General features: G+C 35.0%; 1 protein-coding gene across 1 annotated transcript in view; it reads right to left on the reverse strand.

Moving 5' to 3' along the window:
- SDK1 (sidekick cell adhesion molecule 1) overlaps positions 1-26851 on the reverse strand; it is a 1179904-nt gene that overhangs the window by 299624 nt on the left and 853429 nt on the right. The window contains 3 exon segments of the mRNA XM_044659951.1: positions 1781-1921; positions 2942-3089; positions 22145-22281. Of these exon segments, the coding sequence (XP_044515886.1) occupies positions 1781-1921; positions 2942-3089; positions 22145-22281 (426 nt within the window).

Raw genomic sequence — 26851 nt, forward strand, 5'->3', positions numbered from 1 at the left:
ACATCCTCACCATTATTATAAATATTTTATAACTGCACACAAAGCCTTGCTACTTACTTTAGCCAGAATTACAAAGACAAAGTATTTATTTTTATTTTATTCCTCCTTCCTGCTGCTATCCCATAGGTATTACATGCTTGCAAACCCACAGCTGATAGTGGGATTATTCAGGAATGCTTCCAAAGAGATTCATTTATGCATGGATTTTTTTTTATTACCATAATCTTTGACATGTCTCTGCCTTGTGCAGGGCATACTTACTTCAGGGATTTCTGGAATAAAGCCACCAGTAACATGGGCACATTGCACTCCAGGACTCGACTCTGCTGACACCATTATGGAAAAGCCTTTTAAAGGCAGTAATCCCACTAAAATACAGAAATGTGCAATCTCTGATACAGCCAAGCAACATCACAGAGATTTTATTATTGAACTATATGCCTGCAGTATAGTTCTGTGATGGTTTTATTTTTATTCCATAGTTGACAACTTCAGCCTAAGGAAGCTTTCCCCCATCTATTAAAGCAGGCCAGCACAGCTGGACATGACAAATAAGTGAAGGGCCAGTACAGGCAAAACAGGGACCAATTATTTTCATTAGTCAATGAACACAGAACAAGAAGTGATAGGCTTAAATTACAGCAAAGAGCAAGCAGAATACTAAGAAAACTTTGTCAAACTAGTACAGAGACCCTGGAGCTGTCTCCTGGTGGGGCAGGAGGCCACGTAACTGAAAGCAATAGAAACAGTCTGTCTTGATGGAGATCCAGATACCAGATGCTCCTGTCCAAGGAGTAGTAGAGGGCTGCCTGGTGTCAGTCTCATTCCCCAAAGGCTCTGTACCTCTCATATTCCTTGCTTTTAATGGGTAAGAACAGAGAATCACAGGAATCAAAGGTTTCTCAAGTGGTCATCTGTCCATTTCTATAGCTCTAGATAGGTTTCTCAGACTAATAGGAAACCTATCTTATAATCTAAAAGAAATCCACAATTCCTGAGGTGAAATAGGTGATAATGCATTTACATTGGTAAGTTTTAAATTATTCAAGTTTTTAAAAAGTATTGTTTAACATATACAACAATAAGAGGTTGACCCAAGAAGGTAGTTAGAATTCACTATACATGTAATTATACATCTTCATTTTGACCATTTTCTCTTTTTATGCACCAACAAGAGTTTAATGAGTAGGTATCCAAAGAGTGCATAGCTTTGTATTAGCTACTTGGATGTATGGGATAAAGATTCAATATCATCTTTTTTTCCTTGTAAGGCTTATTCTTTAGTGAAGCATTAAGACCAGTATAAAATAGGGAACACCACTACCAATTAGATCTCATTTTTTCCTTTAATATTCTTTAAGCTTCTTCCTTTGTGTGTCAACAGAACAGTGCAATTATCACCTTCAAAGTAATTTTAAATTCTGTACTAGCTTTGGCAACAAAAGGTGATTACTTCATTGAAACCCTGCCAAATTCCAGTAGAGTTCTCTTCACATACTGTAAAGCATAAGTATCTTCCTAGAACTGATGATTCTTTTATATTACTTTTGTAATATATCCAATCAGGAAAGGCACCATGGTATAGGAGGCTAGTCTCAAATCCTGCTTCTGACACATTCTGATTGTGTGAATGACAATCCACATTCCTAAAATGACAAGTTACCAAGGAGTTGCCTTTCTGTTTTGCTGGAGACAGTTTATATTTTAGAAGTTCCTCACATTAATGAAATTACCGATCTATAGATCCCTTTCCCTGAATGTCTAATCACAAGCTATTTACCTGAGGATGTAGCCATGTAGAACACCATTATGTTCGGTTTCGGGGGGTGGTTGCCACTGGACCATGATGGATTGATTGGTGCGTCCACTGGCCACTATATTTTTAGGGGGGGCACTAGGAGGTTCTTCAGGCAACATCAATCTAAATGCAAAAGTAGAGGTAGGAGAAAAGAGTTATCAGGAAACAACAAAGCATCCATATTTTCATTCTATATTTTCCTCAACAGTGCTTACTTTTAAAAGGTGACAAGGGAAAAACACAATGCTGATCAAACAGCGACTACATGCATGAGATAGTTACAACAAATCAACATAATCGAAAATCAGTTAAGCAAGCACAAGGAAGACGGCGGAAGCAACCTTATTCTGTCTAAATCACCCAAGTTCCCTCAGCCCTTTAAAAAGATTACAAGCCTGAATGAGCTAGAGTATAGGGCTAGGATCTGTGACTCCTTCGAAATTGTTTTCTTAAGCTCTTTCAATATTTTTCATAGTAAACTCCCACATTTTGAAAAAAAAAGTCATTTAACTATCAACTATTCTGCAATTCAAGAACACTGAAAGCTCTGATTTTAGGGAGTACATCTGAAATTTGATGAAGCCATCTTTCTTAAGTCACATCTGAATGAACTTCCAAAGTGGATCCGGTGGCTGGGTGAGTGCGGATACCATTCTTGAGCTAATCACTCTAGCTTAAACAGTGGAAATCACTGAGTCTCCCATGCAAAATGGTTGACTGAATATGGTTGACTTTCAGAAGATGCTGGCCTTCTTTCTGCATCCTGCTGATGGAATAGCTAAAGGACATTAAAGGCCAATAGGCTCTTAATTTTATGTTGTCAGTAGGTTTCTGTCTCAAATAGTTTATTCACAGATGATCAGAGCACTGAACTGGAAAACTGGAATATCTCCCTCATAGTACATAGCATGGTGGTGTTATTGCTATTTCTGTTAAATCTAAAGCAAGTCTAAAATACATATGTATTTTCCATTTTTTATTCTTAATTTTCTCATCCCCTTGCTTCCCTTACACAATTTTTTAGAAAATGTTATTGGGGATTATCTCCGTTATTTTTGTTCCCATTCTAAATCTAAATGTAGGATTTCTTTAAACATACCTTTAAATTCAGGTTTGAATCGTTGAGATTAACTTTTACCATACCTGCTTGTTTCCGCACTGTGTTGGCCCTTGCCAACCTGATTGACAGCACAAACTCTGAACTGGTAGGTACGCGCTGGAGTGAGGCCACTGACAGTGACACTAGTCATCTCTGGATCAACATTAGATAAATGTACCTTCCATGGAGAATCTAGTGGAAAGACCAAACAAAAACCCCACAATGATCAGGTAAGTCAATGATCGACTAATAAACAAGAGTACTTTCTCCCCTCAGCAACACAAAAGTAATTTTGATTCAACTGTAATAGTTTAAACTTCTTTTTTATTTCAATAAGTGACAAGAAAAACTTTCCTCTTAACTCACATGGTTAGGCAGATTGCTTATTTGTCTCCTAGAAAGGGATGCTGCACATGTCACTGCATAATAAATAAAAACTATATTCATTAACATTTTAATAAAAGAGGAAATGAGCATGATAAAGACAGATGGGCTGTGTATTTCACAACCCATCTGTTTGGCAGGCCATTATAGCACCACACCCATGAGTGGCTTTGGCTGAAGAGATGTAATGAATTTCATAGATAGTTTGGAATATCTTTCCATCCAGCTTTCAAGCAGGTGTGGAAGAGTGACTCTGTCAGCCAAATCATCTCTTCACTGCAAGACTTCAGAAGGTTCTGCTGGGGATTCTTCATCCCTGTATGTTTTCTGCAGAGTTTAAGCATACTTTTTGCCTAATCATTTCTTAGAATGAACAGGACCTGGCAAAACTTCAAGCTCCCACTGTCAGTTCCCATTCTGATTTTCTTTGATGCCTGACATTCATTTGAAAATTACTGGTGAAGTGAACAGGGGAAAAAATGGAGAGAGTGTTAACTAAATCTGCCTTTCCATCTTTCTGAGGTAGTATAAAACAGTCCTTTTGCCTGTGCAATGGTCACAGTGAGGGGACATTGGATTTTCATTATAGCACTGGGGCTATGATTTGAGAAACTTGCTCAGTTTTTAGACAATCCCAGCTGTGTTCATGAACCACACTCAAAATCACACTCGTTTCTCAAAATAACCTAAAGACCTAACCATGGGTTTTCACAACATGTCTATTCCTGTGAGCTCATCAGAAATGCATTTCTGCCCCATACAGGTCAACTAAATGGAGCCACACACTGCTCAAAAATTAAAATGAGACATTTTAAATGCAAAACTCTGTTAAACTTCACACAGAGATATAAATCACTAATTCAGTGTTTGCTAGCTAGATTCTTTGACAAGAATTTAAGTTCCTCTGAGGCACAATGCCAATTGAGCTATAAAGGTTGTATCTTTTTAATTATTCCAAGTAAATTGATTCCCAAAATGGCTTCTGAAAGCAGAATCTTCCCAACCATTGGACTTTATAGCACTATTTGGCCTTCTGTTTTCAAAGTCTTATGTATAAACTAGTTTTAACTTGATGAAGACTATTATGGATGCCATCAAAAGTAGGGCACTATTATAGCATGTTAGTATTTATTTTCTTTGATTTTTTAAAATAGTTTTATTCCTTTTAAGTTCCTCAAATTGTATGCTACAAAATTATTTTGTGCTATGCTTCCGACTTTCATGTGATAGCTGGTCTGTCCCTCCCTTACCTGTTTACTGACATAGAAAACAACAACCAGTAGGGCAACAATTAAGGGATCTAGTCAACACTGGGCAACCTTAGGCATTATAACCTGGCCTTTATCAGACTACCTGGGAGGTTACCTTGCTGGTTCCAGGAGGTATCTTGAGTTTACCTGTGCTGAAAATAATTATTCTATAAAATTTATAAATTTTATATAAATAAATCAGCCCGTTTCCTAGGGTTTATGTATAAAAAGACTGGTCTACTTTCCTGAAGCAATCCAAGTATGCTTTTGACAGCCTATGGAGAAAAAAACTTACTTTAAAACTTTAATGGCTCCATGATTTTATCAATATGGACATTCCCTCCATTGGTAAATAGATGGCAAACTATTCATTCCTTCTCATTCTGTGAGATTCTTGCCCATATTTTCCAATAGAGTACGAAACCAGCATAGATAATTTAATGGATATCTTCCTCCAGTTTTTATTTTTACATTTTTGTGCAAACAAGTGCAATTCTCTATCTTGCTATCTATTATTCTTGCAATCATTAAAAGATTGGCCACCTGGGAAGAGTGACACCAGAACAAATAGGTTCTGAAGTGAAAGAAGCAAAGTATTTTTATAAGATACCTAAGAAAGATTTCAAAAGAAAAATTAACAGATGGTATTATTCCAATCAAATGGTGATTAAGATAATTTAATGTCTATTATATATACATATATTATATTGTATTATATTGTATTATATTGTATTATATTGTATTATATTGTATTATATTATATTATATTATATTATATTATATTATATTATATTATATTATATTATATTATATTATATTATATTATATTATATTATATTATATTATTATATGGCCTCCTCTGTGAGATAAATGATAACCCAAAAGAGATCAGCAAACAATCTATCTGGGAAAAAATAAATGGATATAAATACCCATTGTTCAGATTATGACATATAATTGAATTGCTACTGAATCAGTCAATTAGTACATAAATCTAGGACAGATACCGGAGATAGTATGGAATAGTGTGCTAGTCCCAGAATTAAACAAGAAGAAAAGAGCATCCTGGAGATCTTTTGGGAAGAGTAGTGCTTTAACAATCCCAAGCTGCTGCCTTGCAAACAATTTTTAGGACTCATGTTTTTCCAGTGATACATGATAGTGAAGAGTCAAGGATGTAGATGCCTCATAGGGCAATGAAAAACCATGCAGTGGATGCCAATTGACTGCAACATATTTCCAAAGATCTAAGTATAAGAAGTATCATGATGGGTAACATCCAGGAAATGTATACTTTCTAGTTCAAATGTATAGTAGGGTAAAATCACTCATTATTTCTAATTCACCTAAGATTAAAATAGCCGATAAACTTGTAGGATTACTAAAAACATACTTATTAACACTATTAGTCATTATTTGAAGTTATATTTCACAAATATAAATAATAGCATTATGAAAATATTGCTACATTTGTTGCAGAACTATATCATCTGTCTCAACACTACAACAATGAAGATTTATTAGGTGGCATATTACAGGGTCACTGTATGTCAATAACCCTCATATATGTTATAATGAGGTCCTCCAACAATGCATCCTGAAAGAACCAAACTTTAGTGGTTCAAGAAAAAGTTCTATTAAGTAAGCCTAAATCACAATATTTTTAAAGGATATGCATAAAAGATGAAAGCAAAAACATGTAACAGAGGGCAAATGTAAAATAGTTACAGTCTAGTAAGACTATTCTCTGAAGACTAAGACATAGAATGAACTGAATGAATATATTATAAAGGGCAATAAAATTGGCTTTTTAAAGTTTTGTTGAGGGCAGGAATACTAAGGATGGCATAGGCCTAATGTTGGGGTGAATGGGAGAGTACAGAGAGAGTACAACTTATATAACTTCTGTCTGGCTTCCATTTTCTTGATAGAGAAGACAAATCTTCAAATTGTGAAGAATAGAATTAAAATCTAAGGTGAAGAGATGGAAATAGTGGGAAAGGTGGCTGCATTTAAGTGAAATCAAGTCATTTGAACCAAACATTAGTGGTTACTGAAAGAACTTGAGGATACTATCACTAAGTGATGTTTGAGGAACAATTAATGGAAGGAGATAGATGGTTAATGTTCTAATTTTTAAAAGGGAAAAGATAAATTCTGAAATCTTAAGGTAAGTGATAGTGATATCAATTTCTAGAAAAATTCTGGAATATATTACTTTTATTGGGTTTGTGTGTGAGCACATAAAATGGGAAGAGGATCTTCTATGAATCAATGTTAATTTGTTAATTGTGAAATATGCCAGAAAACTTCATTTTTTTCACTGAGTATTAGAGAACTATGGACAGAGTACACCTGGACTTTAGTATAGCTTTAACCAAGTTCTAAAAAGGAATTTAATATCTATGCCCAATGAATGATAGTTTAGATGGATTACTGGATTTATGTCAACTTTGAGGAAATTCTCAATTGAAATGCCATAAAACACTGGCTACTGGTCTATAGCTGTTCGTGTTCGCCATTTTAAACAGTGGCAGAGATAGAGACAGAGGGTGTTTATCAGATATGTGTGTGTCATATAGTTGGGAATGATCATTAATAAACCAAATGATAGAATTAGGTTTAGAAAAGACTAACAGACTGAAACAATGGGCTTTATATAAAAATAAACATTAATAGGAATAATTGATAAGTATTACACTCAAGTTCAAAAGTCAATTGTCACAATAAGAAATTGGATGTGGTCAGAAACTAGTTTATGTGGGGGGGAAATAGGCTGGTAGAGGAAAGAAAGTATTGAATTTGGAATTATAGGGCGTAGGTTCAGGTCCCATCTCTACTACCTACTACTTATGAGGCACTGGATAAGTCATTTCATTTCTCTGAGTCTCATTTTCCTCATTTGTAAAATAAAGAGATTTGGATGAGATGATCTCAAAAGAGGAAGGAACTGATTTATTTTACTTGATTCTAAGGGTCACAACTAGGATTGATGGATAGAGTTAGATTTTGGCTCCTGTGTAAGAAAGAACATCCCAACAATTAGAATAGCACAAAAATGAAATCAGTAGCCTTGGGAGACAATAAGTTCTTCATGATTGGAGATATTCAAGCAGAGGCTGAGATAATTTATGTTAGATTTTGCAAAAAAAGGTTTCATTCTTGAGAAAGAGGTAAAGGGAGGTGACATCTGAGCTCCCTTCCAACAGTTAGAATCTATTATCCTGTTAAATTATAGAACAGCTTCTAAGAGTAAAATATGGTTGAGAACACGTAGGCAATAAGATCTTGTGAACATGTTCAGCAGAATATAGTAAATTAATTTACTGTTATCTGCATAATCAGCTCAAACACCCCAAATTTTCCTCATACCGAGGGAGGTTATACTGATGTTTTACTTTCAGATTAAGGATTCAGAGTATACATTTTATAAGAAAAACCATATTTGGAGGGTATATATTTCAAAAATGAGCAGAAAAAAAGAGCAAAATCTGATTATAGTGGTTCCTATCACTTGATATCAGGTGGTCATAATTATTCATGTGATTGAAAAGTCCTAGATTTGCAGCATAGTTAGAGTGTCACTGCCAATATACTTCTGGATGCTCCAGCATTTGGAATAATATTCCCAAATGGTCACATGTGCACAGTAACACACTGGTAGTAAAACTATAAATTGGCCCGGCAATTCAAGAAAACATTTTGGAAATATATACAAAAAGTCTCTAAATTGTACATTTGAACCAGTGATACCTCTTTAATAGGCAAAAACAAACAAACCAAAAAAATCAATGGAGTAGGGAAAGGACTCCTATGTACAAAAATATTTATAGCAATACTTTTTGTTGTAACAGAGAACTGGAAACTAAGGGAATTTCCCATCAACTGGGGAATGCCTGGAAAAAAGTATATAAAGTGCAATGAAATAATATTGCACCCTAAAGGATAAAAGGAATACTTTCAGAGAAACTTAGAAAGGCTTCTCTAAACCGATACAGGGTAAAGTAGGAAGAACTAGGACAGTGGTCTATATAATAATAAGAATGATGTAAAGAAAAACACTTAGGAAAGATTTAAGAACAATGAAATAGGCAGCCATGACCCGAGATGACTAATGAGGCATTCTTAAATGAAACCTTTTCATCTGCTGCCAATCTGTGGGTTTATTTTACTTGATTATACTTAGTTATTGCAAGGGAAGGCTTTTATTTAAAAGTGGAGAGAGTGTTTGACAGGGAGAAAGAAGGAAATAAAGGAGAAAATATCCTTGCAACATTTCTAAACGTACAGAAGAGAAGAAACAAAGATGAGCAGAACAGTTTAATACACTGAACTTAATATATGCTTTTAAAAATTCAAGCTCCACATAAGAGATTTGTAGTTTAATATACAACCCTCTTTTTCTGTTCTTTGTATGTGGAAGTATTCATGTTTATTGGTATTTGTCAAGTTTGGAATAACAAAAAATAATTTTTTTACAGTTTAAAGGAACTATAAGCAGTCATAAATGCAGGATAGAAGTCAATTCCAGCTGTGGTGTATTGTGAATTGGTAGACAGAATTGCAGAGTGTTGGAACTGGAAGAAATCATACAGTCTAATACTTTTTATGGAAAGGGAACATGGAAAAGGCATTGGAAAGAGCACTGGATTTTGAGCCCAAAGTCCTTCATGCAAATTCTATCTTTGTTCTCTTACCAGTGTAACTTTGGTATAGTCACAACTTCTCTGGGACTCAATTTCCTCATCTGTAAAAGGAAATGGTTGGACCGGACAATCTGTACACTCTACAATTGGACCCAGATCTCCACACTTGTAGTTCCAGTTTTTTTCCACTGCACATTGTTCCATAATATTTTCCTCAAGTCACTGAGGTGACTGTACAGCCTTCAAGGGGAGGATTATCACAAAGCAGACTTGCTAGAAGCTATATTTTGCCAGTGTGAACATGCATTACTGGCTTTCTGTGTATCACATTAAGAAGCAATACCTTTTAGGGGGGAAACAGTTCACACTATCAGAAACCAGAATCCAGATAGTCCCACTGCAAGAGGGGTTCATAATTGTGTGCTAGAGATATTCTAGGCTGTGCTTTTGCTATGAGTCATTTTAAAGAACTAAGTACACTATCATCATCATAAGGTTTGTTCATTATTTACCTGTTAGTTGACACTCGATACAGGAATCTACTTTTATTTATGGTCCCTTTAAGATAAAGAGGACAAGGCACAGATGCTTTCTTCTCTTATTTTTTTCAGCCTGATTGTCTTAATTTTTAGGACTATGAAGGCCTAAAGTTAAATAATTAGGCTTAGTATTTTCTAAAGCATATTATATATGGGCACATGGACATACACAGATCTATATCTATGTATCTCTATGTATGTTTAAAAATACACATATATGTAAACAGTATAAATGTTTAAGATTTAGAAGACAGTTTATTTAATCAGCTACCTAAAGCAACTTAATCAAGGAAAGGAAAGAATAAGACACTAATCAGAACACCTTACATCCCTAAAGGTACTAATGGCTACTGGTCTGCTTCCCAAAGTGATTCAATACCATTTGTTTACCACAAGTGTAAACATCACTTGAGAGTGCTTAATCCAAGTATTTCGATCTAGTGAACAGTTTGATTCCACAACAGGGCCTATTAATCTCCTCTGCACCTTGGGGGCCCTACTCTGTTCTTATGCAGCATCAGTAGAATACTTTATTTATTCTTTTTCTTCTCCTACAGGAAGATAAAAGATCTGGCAGGAAGAGAGATTAAACCGAAAACTAATATAAATGAACCCTATTCATCTCCTGGGCACTCTGATTTGTACAGAAAAGTGGTTTGGGAAGGATTTGCTTGTTCACTAGCCTGGTTTCAGGGAGCATGTGGAGTATCTTTAAAATTTAAATAGCTAGTCTTCTCCTGACAATCAAACAGAACCCTTTAAAAGACTCTTCTTCCAGTCATCACAAAAGAGTCATTCAAGATGTTTGTCTTAGGGGGTAGAATTTAGAGGCACCTTTGATAAAGGAAACCATTCCATAAAAATTTCAACATCTTTCTTTCTTTCAGGGATTATACTTGCTTCTCTGACCTAGAAAGCCTGAAGAAGTTGCTCAGTGACAAAGATTTTCCAGGTCAAACTATTAAATAAAACTTCTCTTGTCCTGAAAAGACAGTGCTAATTTTTCCATTTAGCTTAATCTCCTCAGAATTTACTCTGTGGTCTGATGAGTCTTTCACTTTAATTGCTCTTGGTTATATAAAGCCTTTACAGCTAAATATCTTCTCAAATGTCCTGGTAACTTTACTCAAAGAAATTACATTCTAACTGTTTTCCTCCTCAATTCAAGATGACTAAGGTGCAAAAAATGGTGACCAGTTTCAGACATCAAAACTGTTTTGCTTTATATTCTTTTTGATTGCCAAAAGGGTTCTATGTCCATGAACAGGACTTACACAAATGGGTATGACTACACAAAAAAATTTCATCAATTCTCTTTAAGTTGAAATAACATTATATTAAGTATTATATATGATAAAGCATAGTAAGAATAAATTCAAAATGCTAAGTAGTTATATATATGGTAGTGATTTTGTTAGTGGACAAATGGGTAAAGAATCTCAATTTTGTTCCTTCCTGTCTGGGTGGACTTGACTCTTTGGGCCTCGGTTTCTTCATCAGAGCACAGAAAGGGTTGGACTAGATAGAATCTAAAGTACCTTCCAACCCTAATATATTCAGAGTCCCTGCTCAAGGCCAGTCTAGATCTGGCTGAATCCCAAGAATGGGAGCCAAGACAAGGGAACTCTAAGCAATTTTAAAATACAATCTCTCCTGGAGCTGAATCATTTTCCATGTAAGGGAATCATTTTAATTTTCTTAGAATCATAGCCTTCAGAATTAAAAGGAAACTTAACTAAGTCAACCTTCAGTTTAAAGAGAGAGAAACAAACTCACAGAGGCTAAAAGACTTGCCAACAGGTCACATAGTTAGTGGCATATTTGAATGCACACCCAAATCTTCTGATTTCAAATCTAGGGTTCTTTCTATCATGCTACAGGAAGTGAGTACCATCAAAAGAAGATGATATGGTCATCCACTGCATTCTGGGCTGTTGCCAGTTGTCCTGACTTTTGCCATTGGATTTCAATGAACCTGGAAGAGTGAGACTTCGTGGAACTCTATCTCACCTAAGTGATACTTTGACTTGGATTTCTAGAATTGACATCCAGGTCAAGATATCAGCCCACGACATTATTGCTCCTCTGAAAATAAAGGATCTGGGTGGAGTTTGCCAAGGTCCATCCTCTTCTGTCCCTAATTGGAGGGAGTAGAAATCACAGGGTCAAGGCTCCCAAGCAGGTGAGTTTCAGAGTTGATGCAATGATACAGGAAGATGTTTCTGTAGACCATGAAGTCCTGGTGAAAAATGATATATGTGTGCATGTGCGTATGTGTCGTCAAGTGCACATATGCATGTGTGTTCGGGGAGGATGAGCCAAGTGCTTAATGAATGAATTTTGAGACAGAAACTTGCTTATGTAAGCCCTTGTTTTTTGTTCTTTTCGTCTATACTCTGAAGTTGCTTGATATTTAATTCCTAGTGTTAATGGAGGCACACATTCATATGCAATGATAAAATAGAAGCAGAAACAATTACCCAGGAGGGCAATATTTACTGGATCCATAGAAATGCCATGTGAGAAAATGAATGCCACCATCAGAGACTATACTGTGAATGGAATATAAAATACATTGCTAAATACAGTATCAATTACTAGGCTCCATATTAAAAAATACTACTATTAAATACTCATAAGTTGGTCATGTCCATCCACACACTTCTCACATAGTCACCTTATGACCAGTGTCATAGACAATGACTATAAGATGGTTGGATAAGGTAAATTGTGACCATAAAATAAAAAGAATCTAACTGGAATAGATGTAAGCAAGCCAGTTCTTCACAAAATGGGAAAAGCTTTTAAAATGAATTGTGGGAATCAGTGGAATTACAAACCAGGTGCCAATCTGAATATGTTAATATCCAACTGGAACACCACAATGCCAAATATACATATATTTGGCAACATGAAGAATCTGGGATCCATGAGATAGTTTATGGGCTTATTTCTGTATCTGCAGTTGGTTTACAGATATAGGTGAATTTGAAGGTAATGTGCATCAATTATTTCCAGTGCCAGGCTTCTCACTGTAAGATGAACTTGTGCTGGATTCATGGTAAACCACGGATGCCTCCTTAGACCAGTAGCACTAGGTGTGAGATAGATGGAAAGGACTGGAATGGCCCCTGGCCCCAAATAGGATTCCCTATATGTCCTCTTGGTTGGAGAGAGCTGCTAGACTCAAGCACATAATGATAATCTATGAAACCAAATGAAGCCACACATAAACTGGTCAAAGGTGTTTTTTCCCCTCATCAACTACCCCGCCATTAGTTTTAGTTCTCTAAGTAGAGTTCAAGCTATTTAGAGGGTAAACAAGACATTAAAATGCAAATATCGCAAGGTTGTGCATTTAAGACAAGCACCCCAGTTACTATGGAGGTTAAGTGGAAACAACTGCTCATATTCATATTCCGACATAGATTTTAAGAGGCTTTTGGATATGTAAGTGCTGCTAGTTATTGCTCTCTTGTAAATACTTTAAATGTCTTTTATGCAGAGGTAAGAAAATGGGAATCAGAGCTAGGTCTGGATTCAGGAACACACTCTCACATTTAACAGCTGTGGACCTAGGGATAATATAATAATACATACATTCATTATTCAAAAATTTATTAAGTATCTTCAGTGCATATAGCACTGTAATACTAGCTGCCAGAAGAAAGGTAAGGTTCAAATGCACATTGTTCCTGTCTCCATGGAGCTTATAATCGAGCAGAATCTCACAGGATAGTTGTGAAAAAATGCTGTATAAGCCTTAAAGCACTATAGAGATGTTAGTGGTCTGATTAAATCTAGCAAGCAGCACCTACTATGTGCCAAGTACTGGACTGGTAGATAAAGACAAGAGTACAAGCAGCTTCTGCTCTCTAGGAGCCTGGCAGGTAAGAAACACTTAATAAATACTTGTGGATTGATTACTATCATTCCATTGGCCACTGCCTAGCCTGGAGGATATAGCTCTTCAAAATTATCTTGGCATCAGTGGCACCTAGGTAGCACAGTGGTCAAAGAGCCAGGTCTGGAGTTGGGAGGACCTGGATTCAAATCTAGCCTCAGACACTTCCTGACTGTGTGACTCTGAGCAAGTTACTTAATCCCATTTGCCTAGTCCTTGCCCTGATTTCTTAAGAATTGCTACTGAAACAGAGGTAAGGGTTAAAAAAATTATCCTGGCATCTAGGGATCAGGTGAGGAAGATTTGGCTACCTAGAAGCCAGGCACATTTTTTTAGGGCTGGTGGTTTTTTCTGGAACAAAAAACCACTACCACAGGAGAGCAGTGCTGCATTAAAGATATCAGTATTTTTCACCCTCTGAAGATATTTAGTGTATTTACTAGTGGCTTTCACTTAATTAGTTCCATTGACAAGTACCAATTTTGAAAGAAACTGAATCAAATTATGGATTAAGAAGTATTTTATCTCCCAGTTTAGGTGGGACTAGTCTGAAAAGATGGCTTGAATTTTTCTAGTTACCTAATTTATTTTTCACATTCCTTTTTTCTTTGGTAATATGTTTCTGCCTTATCTCCATTGCCACTTGGTCATCCACAGATTCAGTTATCTGGAGACAGAGGCGTTGTATAATTCATACTTATAAAATCAATGGAAGAATATTGGTACTAAAAACATGAAATTTTGATTCAGAGGTTGGCTTGGGATCACTCAGAGAGAGTAGTACCTTTTCCAAAATGCAATCAAGCCCTCTCTCCCCCTCTTATTTCTTTTCTGCCTAGTACATTGTTTATTTCTAAAGTAGTCAATGAACTCATAGACCAGCCTGTTGGGTTACCTTACAAATGTATATCTTAGTCTAGATAAGAAGCATTGTTTGCTTAGTTTTTCCTGTGTGAATTGTTAGGTCAAACTCTCTTGAGCTGATTTATAACTAAAGACATGGTTAAGTTCAAAGTTGTGTTTACAGAATGTCTTAATGGTCCTATTGACATTTTAAGTAAAATAAATGGATTAGTTAAATGGAAAAAACACAAAATGAGCATCTGATTGGCACTTTTCCACATGAAAAATGCAGAAATTAAAATGGTTCCTTCCTCAGAACATGATCCTGGCAGCCCAGAAACAAATTTCTTATTTTTCCTAATTGTTTCACATAATGTTTCACAAGTTTATATAATATATACAATATAATTTTATATAATATAATATAAATAATAACAATGACAATACTATATAACATTAATATACTAATAAAATGATATTGATAATACTTCAATAAATGATGCTACTAATAAAGTCGATGCTTAAAATTATATGATGACTTTGGGGTACCCCAATGTTGGTAGATACTTTGCATCATGGCTAGAGGGCTGACTTTGCATCTGTATTCAAATCTTCCCACTTTACCCCAATCCCTTAACCCTTTCACTGTTTTAGTCTATTATTTAATATAAGTTCAGATGACTAATCAATTTGAATTGGTAGCAATAATTTTCATAATGATAATTCTCCAAACTAATAAAAATACAAATTTAGACAAAAAAATCAAATGTGCAAACAAACAAACCAAAAAACCTAGTATAACTCTTGACTCAAAGTGATCATTCAAAATGAGCAAGCAATGTGATGGTTCATGTATTTGGAAACCTGTGTATCCACAGATAGTCCTCTTACATATAGTGACCTGACAGATGAACTAAATGGAAGGATAGGGGACCTGAAGGATGAGGGGTACTCTTTTGTTTTTAAACCCTTAACTTCTGTGTATTGGCTCCTTGGTGGAAGAGTGTTAAGAGTGGGCAATGGGGGTCAAGTGACTAGCCCAGGGTCACACAGCTGAGAAGTGTCTGAGGCCGGATTTGAACCTAGAACCTCCCATCTCTAGGCCTGATTCTCAATCCACTGAGCTACACAGCTGCCCCAGGGGTACTCTTTAAGAGAGGATATGGGGATGGTCTCATCAGGCCTTGCCAATACAGAGAAACTTTACACTTGCATTCATCTTCTTTCAAAATCTTTGACCTTGCTATTTTTTTAAATGGCCATAAAGGTTTTAAAAGTCATTCATGGGGCGGTTAGGTAGTATAGTGGATAGAATGCAAGGCCTGGAGTCAAGAGGTCTTGGGTTCAAATCTGGCATCAGAAACATCCTAGCTGTTTGACCCTGGGCAACTCATTTAACTCCAAATGGCTAGTTTTCATTGTTTTTTTCTCTTAGAATTGATAACTAAGAAAATAAAGGTTTTTTAAAAATTGTTTTTAATTATTCATTTCCTGTTTCCTAGAGACTCAGACTATTGTTGGTAACCCAATGAGCTGATCTAAATGAATTATTATAGTTAGAATAGAAATTGAAATAGAAACATAGAAAAACGTTCAACTTCTCTACATAAGTTTCCTGAATTTATAAAGTTCATATGAACATTTGTATATAATTACAAAGTTAAAAAAAAGTATTTTAAAATGTTATGCAGTTAAACTTCTAGTGTGGCAGCTGAATTACTCAAACCTAGGCAGGAGGAGCCTGACCTTTCAAAGATAGGCATGCCCAAATACAGAGATTTCTTTTTTCTCTGAGCTTATATAGGGCCCATTTGGCTATTAACGCATAGGTTAACAGGGAAGTTAGTCCCATGAAATGAATATACTCCATTCTCTACAATACATGGAGCAGTACACCAAAACCCTGTGGAACAATCTAGTGTATCAAGTAGGAAATTACTTTTTTTAAAGCTACGGGTTATACAGTCCTGGGAGCCGAAGCTTTATAAGAGGAATTTACTACAGAGTATGTTGCTATAATGTTATTAGAGAACAAACTGCAGAATTAGAAAATGGCTAAGAAGTCACCTAAAGGGACATGATTTGAAGCTTTTAGTATGCCTGAGATGGACGAATGTAAACAGAGCTGGTGTACAAGGACAAAAATCTCCTGACCTGAACCCAACCCTAAATTCAACACTGGAAAGACAGTATGAAGTCATCTAGGTAGGCAGGCTGGAAAGAATACTGGGGATGTATTGTGCCTGCGACAGAAAGCAGTCCAACCCCATAAAGTGTCAATAGTGTAAGAAATAAAAAGTAGGTTGAGATTTTCCATTCAAAAAAGCAGATTTCAGTTCAACAAAACATTTTCTACTTCTTACATTAAAAAAATTCTTCCTTATTTGATTTTGTCTTATGCATACTGACATAAAGTATATATAGGCTGTTGGCTAAAGTACTCCAAGAGCTATTTGTCAAGTACTTAGTCAATAAGTAAAGATCTTCTACTAAGTAAAACAGTACAACTTCCTGATTTTGGAAAATAGTACAGAGTTCACCGAGTTCACATTTCAGCTCTGGTGTCTGGAAAGTCCATTTCTTTAGAAGGGTGGTGGCACCTGGAAAGCTTGGATGAGACCTGTGGAATATAAGATGCCAGTATCTGAGTCATAACAAAGGCCCATGTTTTTATTTGGTCTGTAATGTCACCCCATGGGCAGTGAAGTGGTATGGTACATAGAGTGCTAGGCCTGAAGTCAAGAAGACTCATCTTCCTGAGTTTAAATCCAGTTTCAAACACTTACAGGGCTATGTGACCCTGGGAAAATCACTTAACCCTGTTTTGCCTTTGTTTCCTCCTCTGTAAAATGAACTGGAGAAGGAAATGGCAAACCACTCTCATATGGAGTTGCAAAGAGTTGGACATGACTGAAAAAATGGTTAACAACAATGAATGTAACTCCAGTAGGCTTAGGGAAACTTTGGTTTAGGGAAATCACCCTAGAAGAGTGGGAAAGATTCACAGAAGACAGTAATTAGAAATCACAGACTTTTTATGGAGATTTCTCAACTTATAAGGAAAAAATGTAAGAGAATGTATCTCCTGGACCCTAAGGAGAATATGGAAAGACCACATTTGTAAGGTATTTAGAGAAATCTAAGTCAACCTTTATAATTTGAGGCACAGAATATGTAGTCCTCTCTTAAAGGGTAATGTAAAACCCAAAGGACATCTAAGCCATAAGGGAAATGGAGAAATGAATCCTGGAGAATATAAACTCCAGGGTAAGCCACTCTGTTCAGAGGGTCTATGAAGTGATTATGAGTCAGTTCAGAAGGTATACTCAGATCTTCACAAGCTGAATAAAATCAGCCAAGCACAGGCTGCCATTTGAGTTACTCTATGGGATTAAGAAAAAATTGAGGAAAGAAATTTATATCTGGGTTCAGGCAACCTGAATGAATTTGTGTTTGTTACTTTATTATGCTATGTTATGTATGATTAGATAACACAGGAATAATTCCTTAAGTACCCCACCTCTGCCCTTCTCCTTGCGGCTAAAACACAATAATCTGTCTTTAGCAGATTTGTTTGAGTCATTCATCCTTCCTATCTATAATTTTCATTTGTGATTTATACTCTGCCTTCTTCTCAAAAGGATTTAAGGCAGCATTTAAAGTTAAAACATAGTACAAACAGTACAAATAAACAGAGAAACAAAATAAAAGCAAAAAACAACACAAAAAATTAAAAGGGATGAAAGAAATAGGTGCATTGAACATATTGGACCAGATAGTTAGTGCTGTTATACAGTGAAATATTTCTAATTTTCTAAGCAGCAAAATAAAAAAGGCAAACAATCTTTTTGTTATTCATTTTTTTCATCCCAGATTCTAAATATATAGGTAACTAAAATGGAGCAAATATTCAAAGTAAGGTTCAATCTATAAGAATTGAGAAAATAGAAAAAAACAAAGTGTTTCATGGTAATTACAATATAATTATTGATAACACATACATATACACAAACAGTTAAGAAACTATTAAAATTTCTTGGAGCATAAAGAACACTGTCTTCAGGAGAACATGACAAAGTCCATCAACTTTTATGCACATAATAGCAAATACAAATGAAGATGCTTAACATTATACTGTGACAATCAAGAACACTCTACAAATCAAAGCAAATGAGTTTATAGAGTAGATGTGTAAAACTCTCAACAGACTCCCTACTGGAAAATATACCTGTTGCACTAAAAGAGAAAAGGCAAATTGAATGAGTAGGAAATGTTTCATGAAAAGCAACGTAGTCTTTGTATCAAACCCAAAAGGCTAATTGTGCTGACAAGACAAATCATGCATTAACATTATTCAGGGCCTAGGCAGAACATATGGGGAAGGCTCTAGGACTCTAGAAGCTGAAAAAAAATTTCCTATATCTTTTTTCATAATTATTTATACTGATTTTTCAGTTCTAACTTTATTAAACACTAATAAAATTCAAGAACATACCAAATACAGTTTGCAGTAAAGATATATGGAAACAAAGTTAGGAATATAAAGCACAGATTTTATTTTGAGTACTCAAGATGAATGGATACTTCTATTTGGATGCCATGTCATTATCTCAAACACATCATGTTTAAAATTAAATTCATCCTCTTTCCTGTACCAAACTATCTCCTCTTCAAGTTATCATACTGCTTTGGAGTCAAAGCTTCAGTGTTTCAGAGCTGGCAGAGCCCTTTGAAGTCAATCAGTCCTACCCCCTCATTTTATGCATTAGAAGATTTTGAACCCTTCTATATGATTTCAAGTATCTCCTGCCCTAAATCCAATCATTCACCAACTTCTGTCATTTCTTCATTAATATTTCTCACATCCATCACTTTCAACTCTCGTTCCTAACATCCTACTTAAGGTCACATTATGCCTGAACTATTACATAGCAGGGGGATTGATTTTCTTCAGTAACACGGCCAGAGGTCATGGAAAGGCAACCACTTTCTTATAAGTACGGTCTCCCTAAGGCCTTAGACTGCAATGACTTGTCTTGCTTCTGTATTTGTAGTGCATGGTTTTTGAAAAAGAAAGCACTTAATAAATGCTTTTTTCATTCATCCAAACATGCTATTTAACCAAAAGAATGTAAGCTCTTTTATGGCTGTCCTCCATCACTTAATAAGCTGATGCATATAGAAAGTTCTTAAAAATGCCCTCCGATTGAATTGAATTGGATTACTCAAGCCTTGAATCTTTCATGCTTCCTGTGTTATACTGTCACTTATTATTCTTTTAAAAGGGAAATTACCATCTAGGGTGAATTGACTAGTCAATGACAGTCAAAAAATATTTATTGACTAAATAGACTGATTTGATGAACTTTTCCTTCCTGAATCCTTATTAGATTTTTTAGTGAAAAGGTCACAGTCACTAAATTCCTCTTCATATCTATAATTTGCTTGAATTGATCTTGGCATTCTGTGTCTCATGTCCCCTAAATCTGCCCTTCCTCCTAATTTTTCTCTTTTATCTTTCTAGTCAAAAAGGTATATAACAGGGGGCAGCTGGGTAGCTCAGTGGATTGAGAGTCAGGCCTAGAGATGGGAGGTCCTAGGTTCAAATCCGGCCTCAGACACTTCCCAGCTGTGTGACCCTGGGCAAGTCACTTGACCCCCATTGCCCATCCTTACCAGTCTTCCACCTAGGAGCCAATACATAGAAGTTAAGGGTAAAAAAAAGGTATATAACCTCTGAGACATAATAATGATGATGATGGTATGATGAAAGATTACGCTTTATAATAATTAAAGGTTTTTACACACCATTTTGTGTTTTACATATAATATCTCAATTGCCCATAACACCAATCTTGTTGGACAGTTACTAACTCATTTTACAAATGAGGAAATTGAGGCTCATAGAGATTAAGTGATTTGCTCATGGTCACATACCTTGTGTCATAGACAGGATATATACCATGTCTCTTAGTTCTAAGAACAGAATTCATTTCTGACTCTTCATTATTTTTCATTCTATGATATCTAATCAGTTTGTAAGTGCCACTAAATCTGCCCTGGCAATATCTATCATACCCATCCTCTTCTTTTGATTCAGTGGGGGCTAATTTAAGTTTTCATTTCTTCTCACCTTTATAATAATTTAACTGATATTCTGGCCTCTAGTATTTCTCTATCTAAGTCATCCTTTACACAGCTGCCTGATTAATCTTCCTTAAAATACTGCTGTTCATCATGACATTCCTATATTTAGCAAACTTCAGTGTCTCTTTATTGCCTACTAGATAAAGTAAAAACTGGAGGTCCCATAATTTAAGAGTTTCAATGATGTGCTTCCAGCTTGTCTTTCCATATATACTGACATATAAGTAAAAGGGAAAACAAAAATTAAAAGTTTTGTGAAGTAACTTATAACCTATGGTATCAAATATTATTTCCAATTATTGAATTCTTATTGATAGTCAGCTGGATAAGTAAGTTGTTTCTAATATTATTTGACTTAGAATAAAACTCTTTTAAAAATATGTATGTGTAATTTGGTTCTATTATTGGTAAGCATTTCTTTCTAAAATATAGGAATATTTAACTAGAAGAGTGCCAATTAATTTTTGTTAAAAAAAGATTTTTGTTGTTCTGTCGTTTCAGTCATATCCAAGACCTCATTTGGAGTTTTCTTGGCAAGGGTATTTAGTGGTTTACCATTTCTTTCACCAACTTTAACTCTGAAAACATCCAAAGAGCATTTGGTATAGTGGGAAGACTATTGGACCTGAAATCAGATGGCCTAGGTCTGAGTGATGAGTTTTATGTTCACTAGCTATTTGACCATGGGTAAGCCACCCGACCAGTCTAGGTTCTATCTAGGGTCTTTGTATTTAAAATGGGAATCATTATACTTATTCCCCTATTATGGTTGTTGTGAAGAAGTCACTTTGGAAGCTTTAAAGTGCAATATATCCATGAGCTTTGTTACTTATTATTGTTTTTAGTAGCTCAATGAAGCCATGAATATCATCATCATCATTATTATAATTATTATTACTTAGTACCATCAACTAGCTATTCATCAGCTAAACTCTTCAGTTTGTAGTCAGCTCTTAATTTATCCATCATAATTGCAGTCATGAATTGCACAGATAAATAAAATCCACAAAAATCACCTCCCCCCATCCCCACTAGAGGGTTATTTTAATGAATAGTTTCAACCTCTAGCAATATTCTCCTTGTCTCCTTGCTAATTCGTCTGACATGAAAATGTAGAGGAGCACAATATGTACAGGAAAACTCCTCAATAGCTCTCATTATCCAGAGACATGCCTAAGGGCCATGGTGTTATTCATTTTTTCTTTTTCCTTTTATGGTTTTTATCCATGCCAAGAGTTTTTGTTTAGGAAAAACAGAACTGGATAGATGACAATCTTGCTGGCCTCAACTTTGTCCATTCTCTGTCCTTTGTCCTTCCTGTTATTATTTCCTTTGTTTTCTTTTACAGGTATAGTTATCTTTTTTTTTAATCTTTCCTTAAGCAACAGCTATCACTTAATTTAGGGACTTTCAAAGAGAGTAATATCTTGTCCTTTGTTCTTGGATCTACAGTCTGTGGTAAAGGTTAAGGATGTTAAAAGCTTAAAAAGAATTCTGATTACTTTCCAAGATGGCAATTTTTTCCTCTACTTACTGTTCTCAGATAGCTCCACAATGTAATAAAGCACAGGACTGTTTCCATCAAAGGGTCGAACCCAGGAGAGCATCACAGTGCGACTGTGGGAGGAATTCAGGCTAGCCAGGAGGTTTTGAGGTGAATGAGGCAGTTCACTTAAAAAAATGAAAGAAATAAACACACAAACATATCAGAATCAATGAATTATGCATTTACCAGTTTAGCTTAGCTAGATCTTATGTCACACTAAAATAAGTGGTGTCCATAATTGTATGATACTGTGTCAAAAAAAAGCAATGTCTTTTTTCATAAATTACATTATGCATAATTTTGTTATTTAAAAGATGAACTTAGTATTAAAATTCCTAATGCAGGCTACTAAACATCTAATGTTACTGTTACTTAATGTGGAAAAAGTCAATATTCCACCAACATGCTTTTTAATTAATGACATAGTCAATATTTTCTTACACACCTAGATTCTAGAAATATAATAGCAGTAAACCATTCACACACAGCAAAAACATAGAAGATAAGATTTAATGCAAAATTTTTCATACTCAGGCAAGCAGAAGATATGACACCAACCATACAGAGTTGCTCATCAGAATTACCATATTTATTCTTAGGTAACAGAGTTGTTGGATTTATTGACAGATGAGAGGTTATGCTGTCATTGGATGATTCTTTTCTCTTGGAGAATGGAGATTTGTGGGGGGCAGGATTCAAGTAGAAAATATAGTAAAAATGCTGGCTGAAACTATAAACCCATGAGAAATGCTATAAAAACTGAAATGCAATTAAAGTGTATAAATTCTAAGAATAAATGTTGCTCTTAGGAAAGACTTTCCATTGAATTTACTAGGGAATGGGTGGCAAACCCCAACTGTGCACTTCTCATTAGTCACAGTTCCTGCAAACCCCCAAATCACAAGAGTCCAACAAACACAACCAGTCCAAGCCTAGTATTTAACCTTTACATTTTATAAATGTGGGAGCAAGACCCTGTTATATGACTGTTCTGGGCTGCTGCATCTTATCTAAATGTTCCCAAGCAGTGAAAGTAGAAGGGGTTATCTGGATCTGACCCATTCCATCCACTAACCAGTCTTTGATTCTCTCCCAGACATCAATTACCACTGACCCACACAGGTCAGGATAAGAAGCCATAATTACACTTGTTTCCTTAATTAAAAATGTACTCATTACCCTTTTAAATTTATTAAGCTGCTACATACTTAGAGCCACCTTACAAACACAACACTCTCTAACTCATGTATACTATTTATATGCTACTCTAATATAGACTGAGGCGTTAATATAATAAAAAAAAAAGTTTTGAGCTTAAGATGTCTTCTTACTTTTTCCATTAATCTTGAATTGTTTTTAAACCAGAAAAGAGCTCTTTTTTCTATTTGAGCTCTTCAATAATCTTTTTTTTCCTTAGATTTCTGATTAAACTCAAAGTAAAGAATATGCTTGGATAAAAAATATTTATTCTACTTTTCCTGTATTAGATATTTATTATTTTCCATATAAATCAATCTCATAACAAAATTAAAATTACTGAAGTAGTAACAAGTGAACTCAATTTAGAAATGAACCAAATATGTATATCCCTGATAAATATATATTGAAAAGGAATTTCTCTTAAGCTATGTAATTTGTTGACACCATGAACATCAATTTGAAGAAAGTAGCTGCTAATCAATGTTCTATGTCTCTGAATTTCTGCATAGGAGAGGTTTTCACTTCCTGAAGAGACTGACCAAATACAGTATATAGTCCCAGTTTCCTTTATGATGTAGTCGTCATCATGAATAAATAGATAATATTTTGAGGCTAAGTCCTTGAACAGAGATGTATAATCACGTGTATGAGTTTGAAGCTTGATCATTTAAATGAGGTTTTTTTTTTAAAGTGGGGAAAAAATTGGCAAAAGAAAAATGTCTTCACTAAGGAAGGGTAGAAGCAATTTGGATTAACAAACAAATTAATGTTTTGTTAGAAAAGTAGTTCAAGAGGGATTATCCCATTACTTTGGTACTTTGAAAGCTCTGTAAATTATAGACATTTTTTCCAGGATCCTATTGCAAACTCTCTGTGCATTTTGATCCTGTATGGTTCTTGTCTATATTTTCCAACAAATATTCTGAATAGAATTTGAACAACATATGGTAGTCCTTTGCTGTCAATAATTTAATATCTCTCAGGTGCCAATGCATTATTTGGAAAAAGATGACTTTTTTCATTCTTGCTACATGACTAGCTTCATCCTCATTTTTGGCCATATGAATCTTAGATGATAAACTTTAATACCATTTCTCTCATTTAAGTTTTCATAGGAAATATGCAAATCTTCACGCTTTAAATTTGTTTCTTTATTCTCCAAGGTACCTCTCTAGTGGAAGTGCTCAAGAAATATTTCTTGAATGAGTTCAACATTAGTCAATTATTCACTCATTCATTCATCCATTCTTTCAATCAGAGACTATATCTTGTACACAGTAGCTGTTCAGTCTTTTGACTGAATGGATTAATGTGTATGAACCTGGTCAAAAAGCATTACCTTACTATTTCCCCTCTACACAGGGCTATGTTGGACATTATAGGGAACAGAAATTTTGGGTTTGAGGTTTTGAGGAGAGGTGACATTTGAGATAGGTGGGAAGAGATAAGAATTCTAAATAGGCTGTCTAGAGATTTTGCTGGAACCAAGATTAATAAAGAGTACCCTTGATTTCAGGGTACTGTTCATTTCTACCTATACAAAACAAGTCTGAAGAGTAGTTGCTGCACTCTAGGAATGTATGGTCTCAACTAGATGATAAGATGTACAAACATGAGAAAGTAATGATCCAAAATACCAGATGATCTAAAACTGATTATAAGTGATGAAAGAACTTATAGAAGGGGAATTGGGTAGCCATGTGAAGTAACTTGTGAAGGAGATGGGATTGAGCTAGACCTTGAAGGCAGAGTAAGATTTGGTTAAGTGAAAGTGGATCAATACAGAAATTCCAGAAACTTCATAGAATAGTTTTCTATAAAATTCTATGAAAATGAATTAATTGAATAATAAGAACAATAATATGAACAAATTCTTGGAGACATAGTGATAGAGAGTTGAACAGAATGGAAAGGATTCTCACCTACATTGTCATATTCTTTGGTTAGTAGTATGCTGACTGCTTGCCTGAAATTACAACAGTTCATGGGATATCAGAGGCAGATAAGTAGTGCAGTGGTTAGAATACTAGGCCTCACTAGTACATGAGGAAGACTCATTATCATGAGTTCAAATCTGAGCTTACTGGCTGTGTGACTCTGGGCATGTCACTTAACCCAGTTTGTCTCAGTTTTCTCAATTATAAAATGAATAGGGGAAGGAAATGACAAACCACATCAGTATCTTTGCCTAGAAAATCCTAAATGAGGTCACAAAGAATTGGACATGACTGAAAAACAACTGAACAGCAATGACAACATGAGAGACTAAGGCTGGCCTCTTATCTACATCTAAGAATCCAAACCAAGCTTTTCCTATTGGGGCGATGTTAGTCATATATGATTCTCTAAACATCCTTTAAATCTTCTCCCATCTAGAGAGTGACTAAAGAAATCTGGGATCACTATTCAAGCTTTGGGGACTACAGCAGCAAGACAGACCATCATTCTGCATCAGAATATTGTGTAGAATGAAATCATGGAAAATTTTTCTAAAAAAATAAAATCTTTAAAAAAAGAAAAAAAAAAAAGAATATTGTCTAGAACCTGAAAATTATTTCCTTTACTTGTATCAAAAGATAAAAAAAGTAATGATTTTCTATAATAATTGCAATAAGGCTGTTTTGAGGAGAATATGAGATAATATTGGCAAAGCGCTTTGTAAACTATAAAGCACCATATTAATGCTAACTGTATTAATATTTTGTTATTCTTTTGGTACAGAAGGTTAAAATAAATGATTCTTACCTTTAAAATGTCATATCTTAAAGTACATAAAAAGTATTCTATAATTATATAACTAAACACTGCATAACAAGCAGTAAGATTGGCTCAAATGGAAGGTCTTTGTGTTGTGAGGGAACAGTAAGAAACAGGATTGTCTGGAACACAGTAGGCACTTAAATCATTGATTAATTGATTGATAGGCAGGGTAAAAATATATGTTACAGCATTCGTTTGTTACATTAAGAAGTTCATCAGGTTTTCCAAATGAAAAATTATAAAGATTGTTAGGGGATTCATAGAAATGTGGAGGTTCTTCATCTGGCTCCAGAAATATGAAATCCATAGTTGTGAATAGTACAATGATCTTTGTATTTAAAGTAGTTTTCACTGAGTGAGTTGTTCCAAGTCTGGTTCTAATTTCACAACAGATATTTAATAATTATATAAGCCAAAAACATTGAATTCTTACACAGAAAGCTCTTTTTTTCAGGCTAAAAAAACAAGGAACAATTTAGATTCAAACTGTCTAATTTCACTGATAAGACTGTTGACTTAAAAAATAATTTATAGGCTATGTAATAACACCTATTCATCCAGCTGTCATTTACCCAGCAATTTGATTATCCATAATATATGTTTAAGAATCCAAAGGCTTAGCATATTGGAAAGATCCTTATAAAGATTGGCTATTCTTCAAAAGGTAGAGGAAGTGACAGAGAACTGCTACCGTGGACATAATTTGGATCAATAAGGAGAAAATGGTTGTTGAAT

This window comes from Gracilinanus agilis, chromosome 1 (genome assembly GCF_016433145.1).
Source record: "Gracilinanus agilis isolate LMUSP501 chromosome 1, AgileGrace, whole genome shotgun sequence".
In the NCBI taxonomy this organism is placed as follows: Eukaryota; Metazoa; Chordata; class Mammalia; order Didelphimorphia; family Didelphidae; genus Gracilinanus; species Gracilinanus agilis.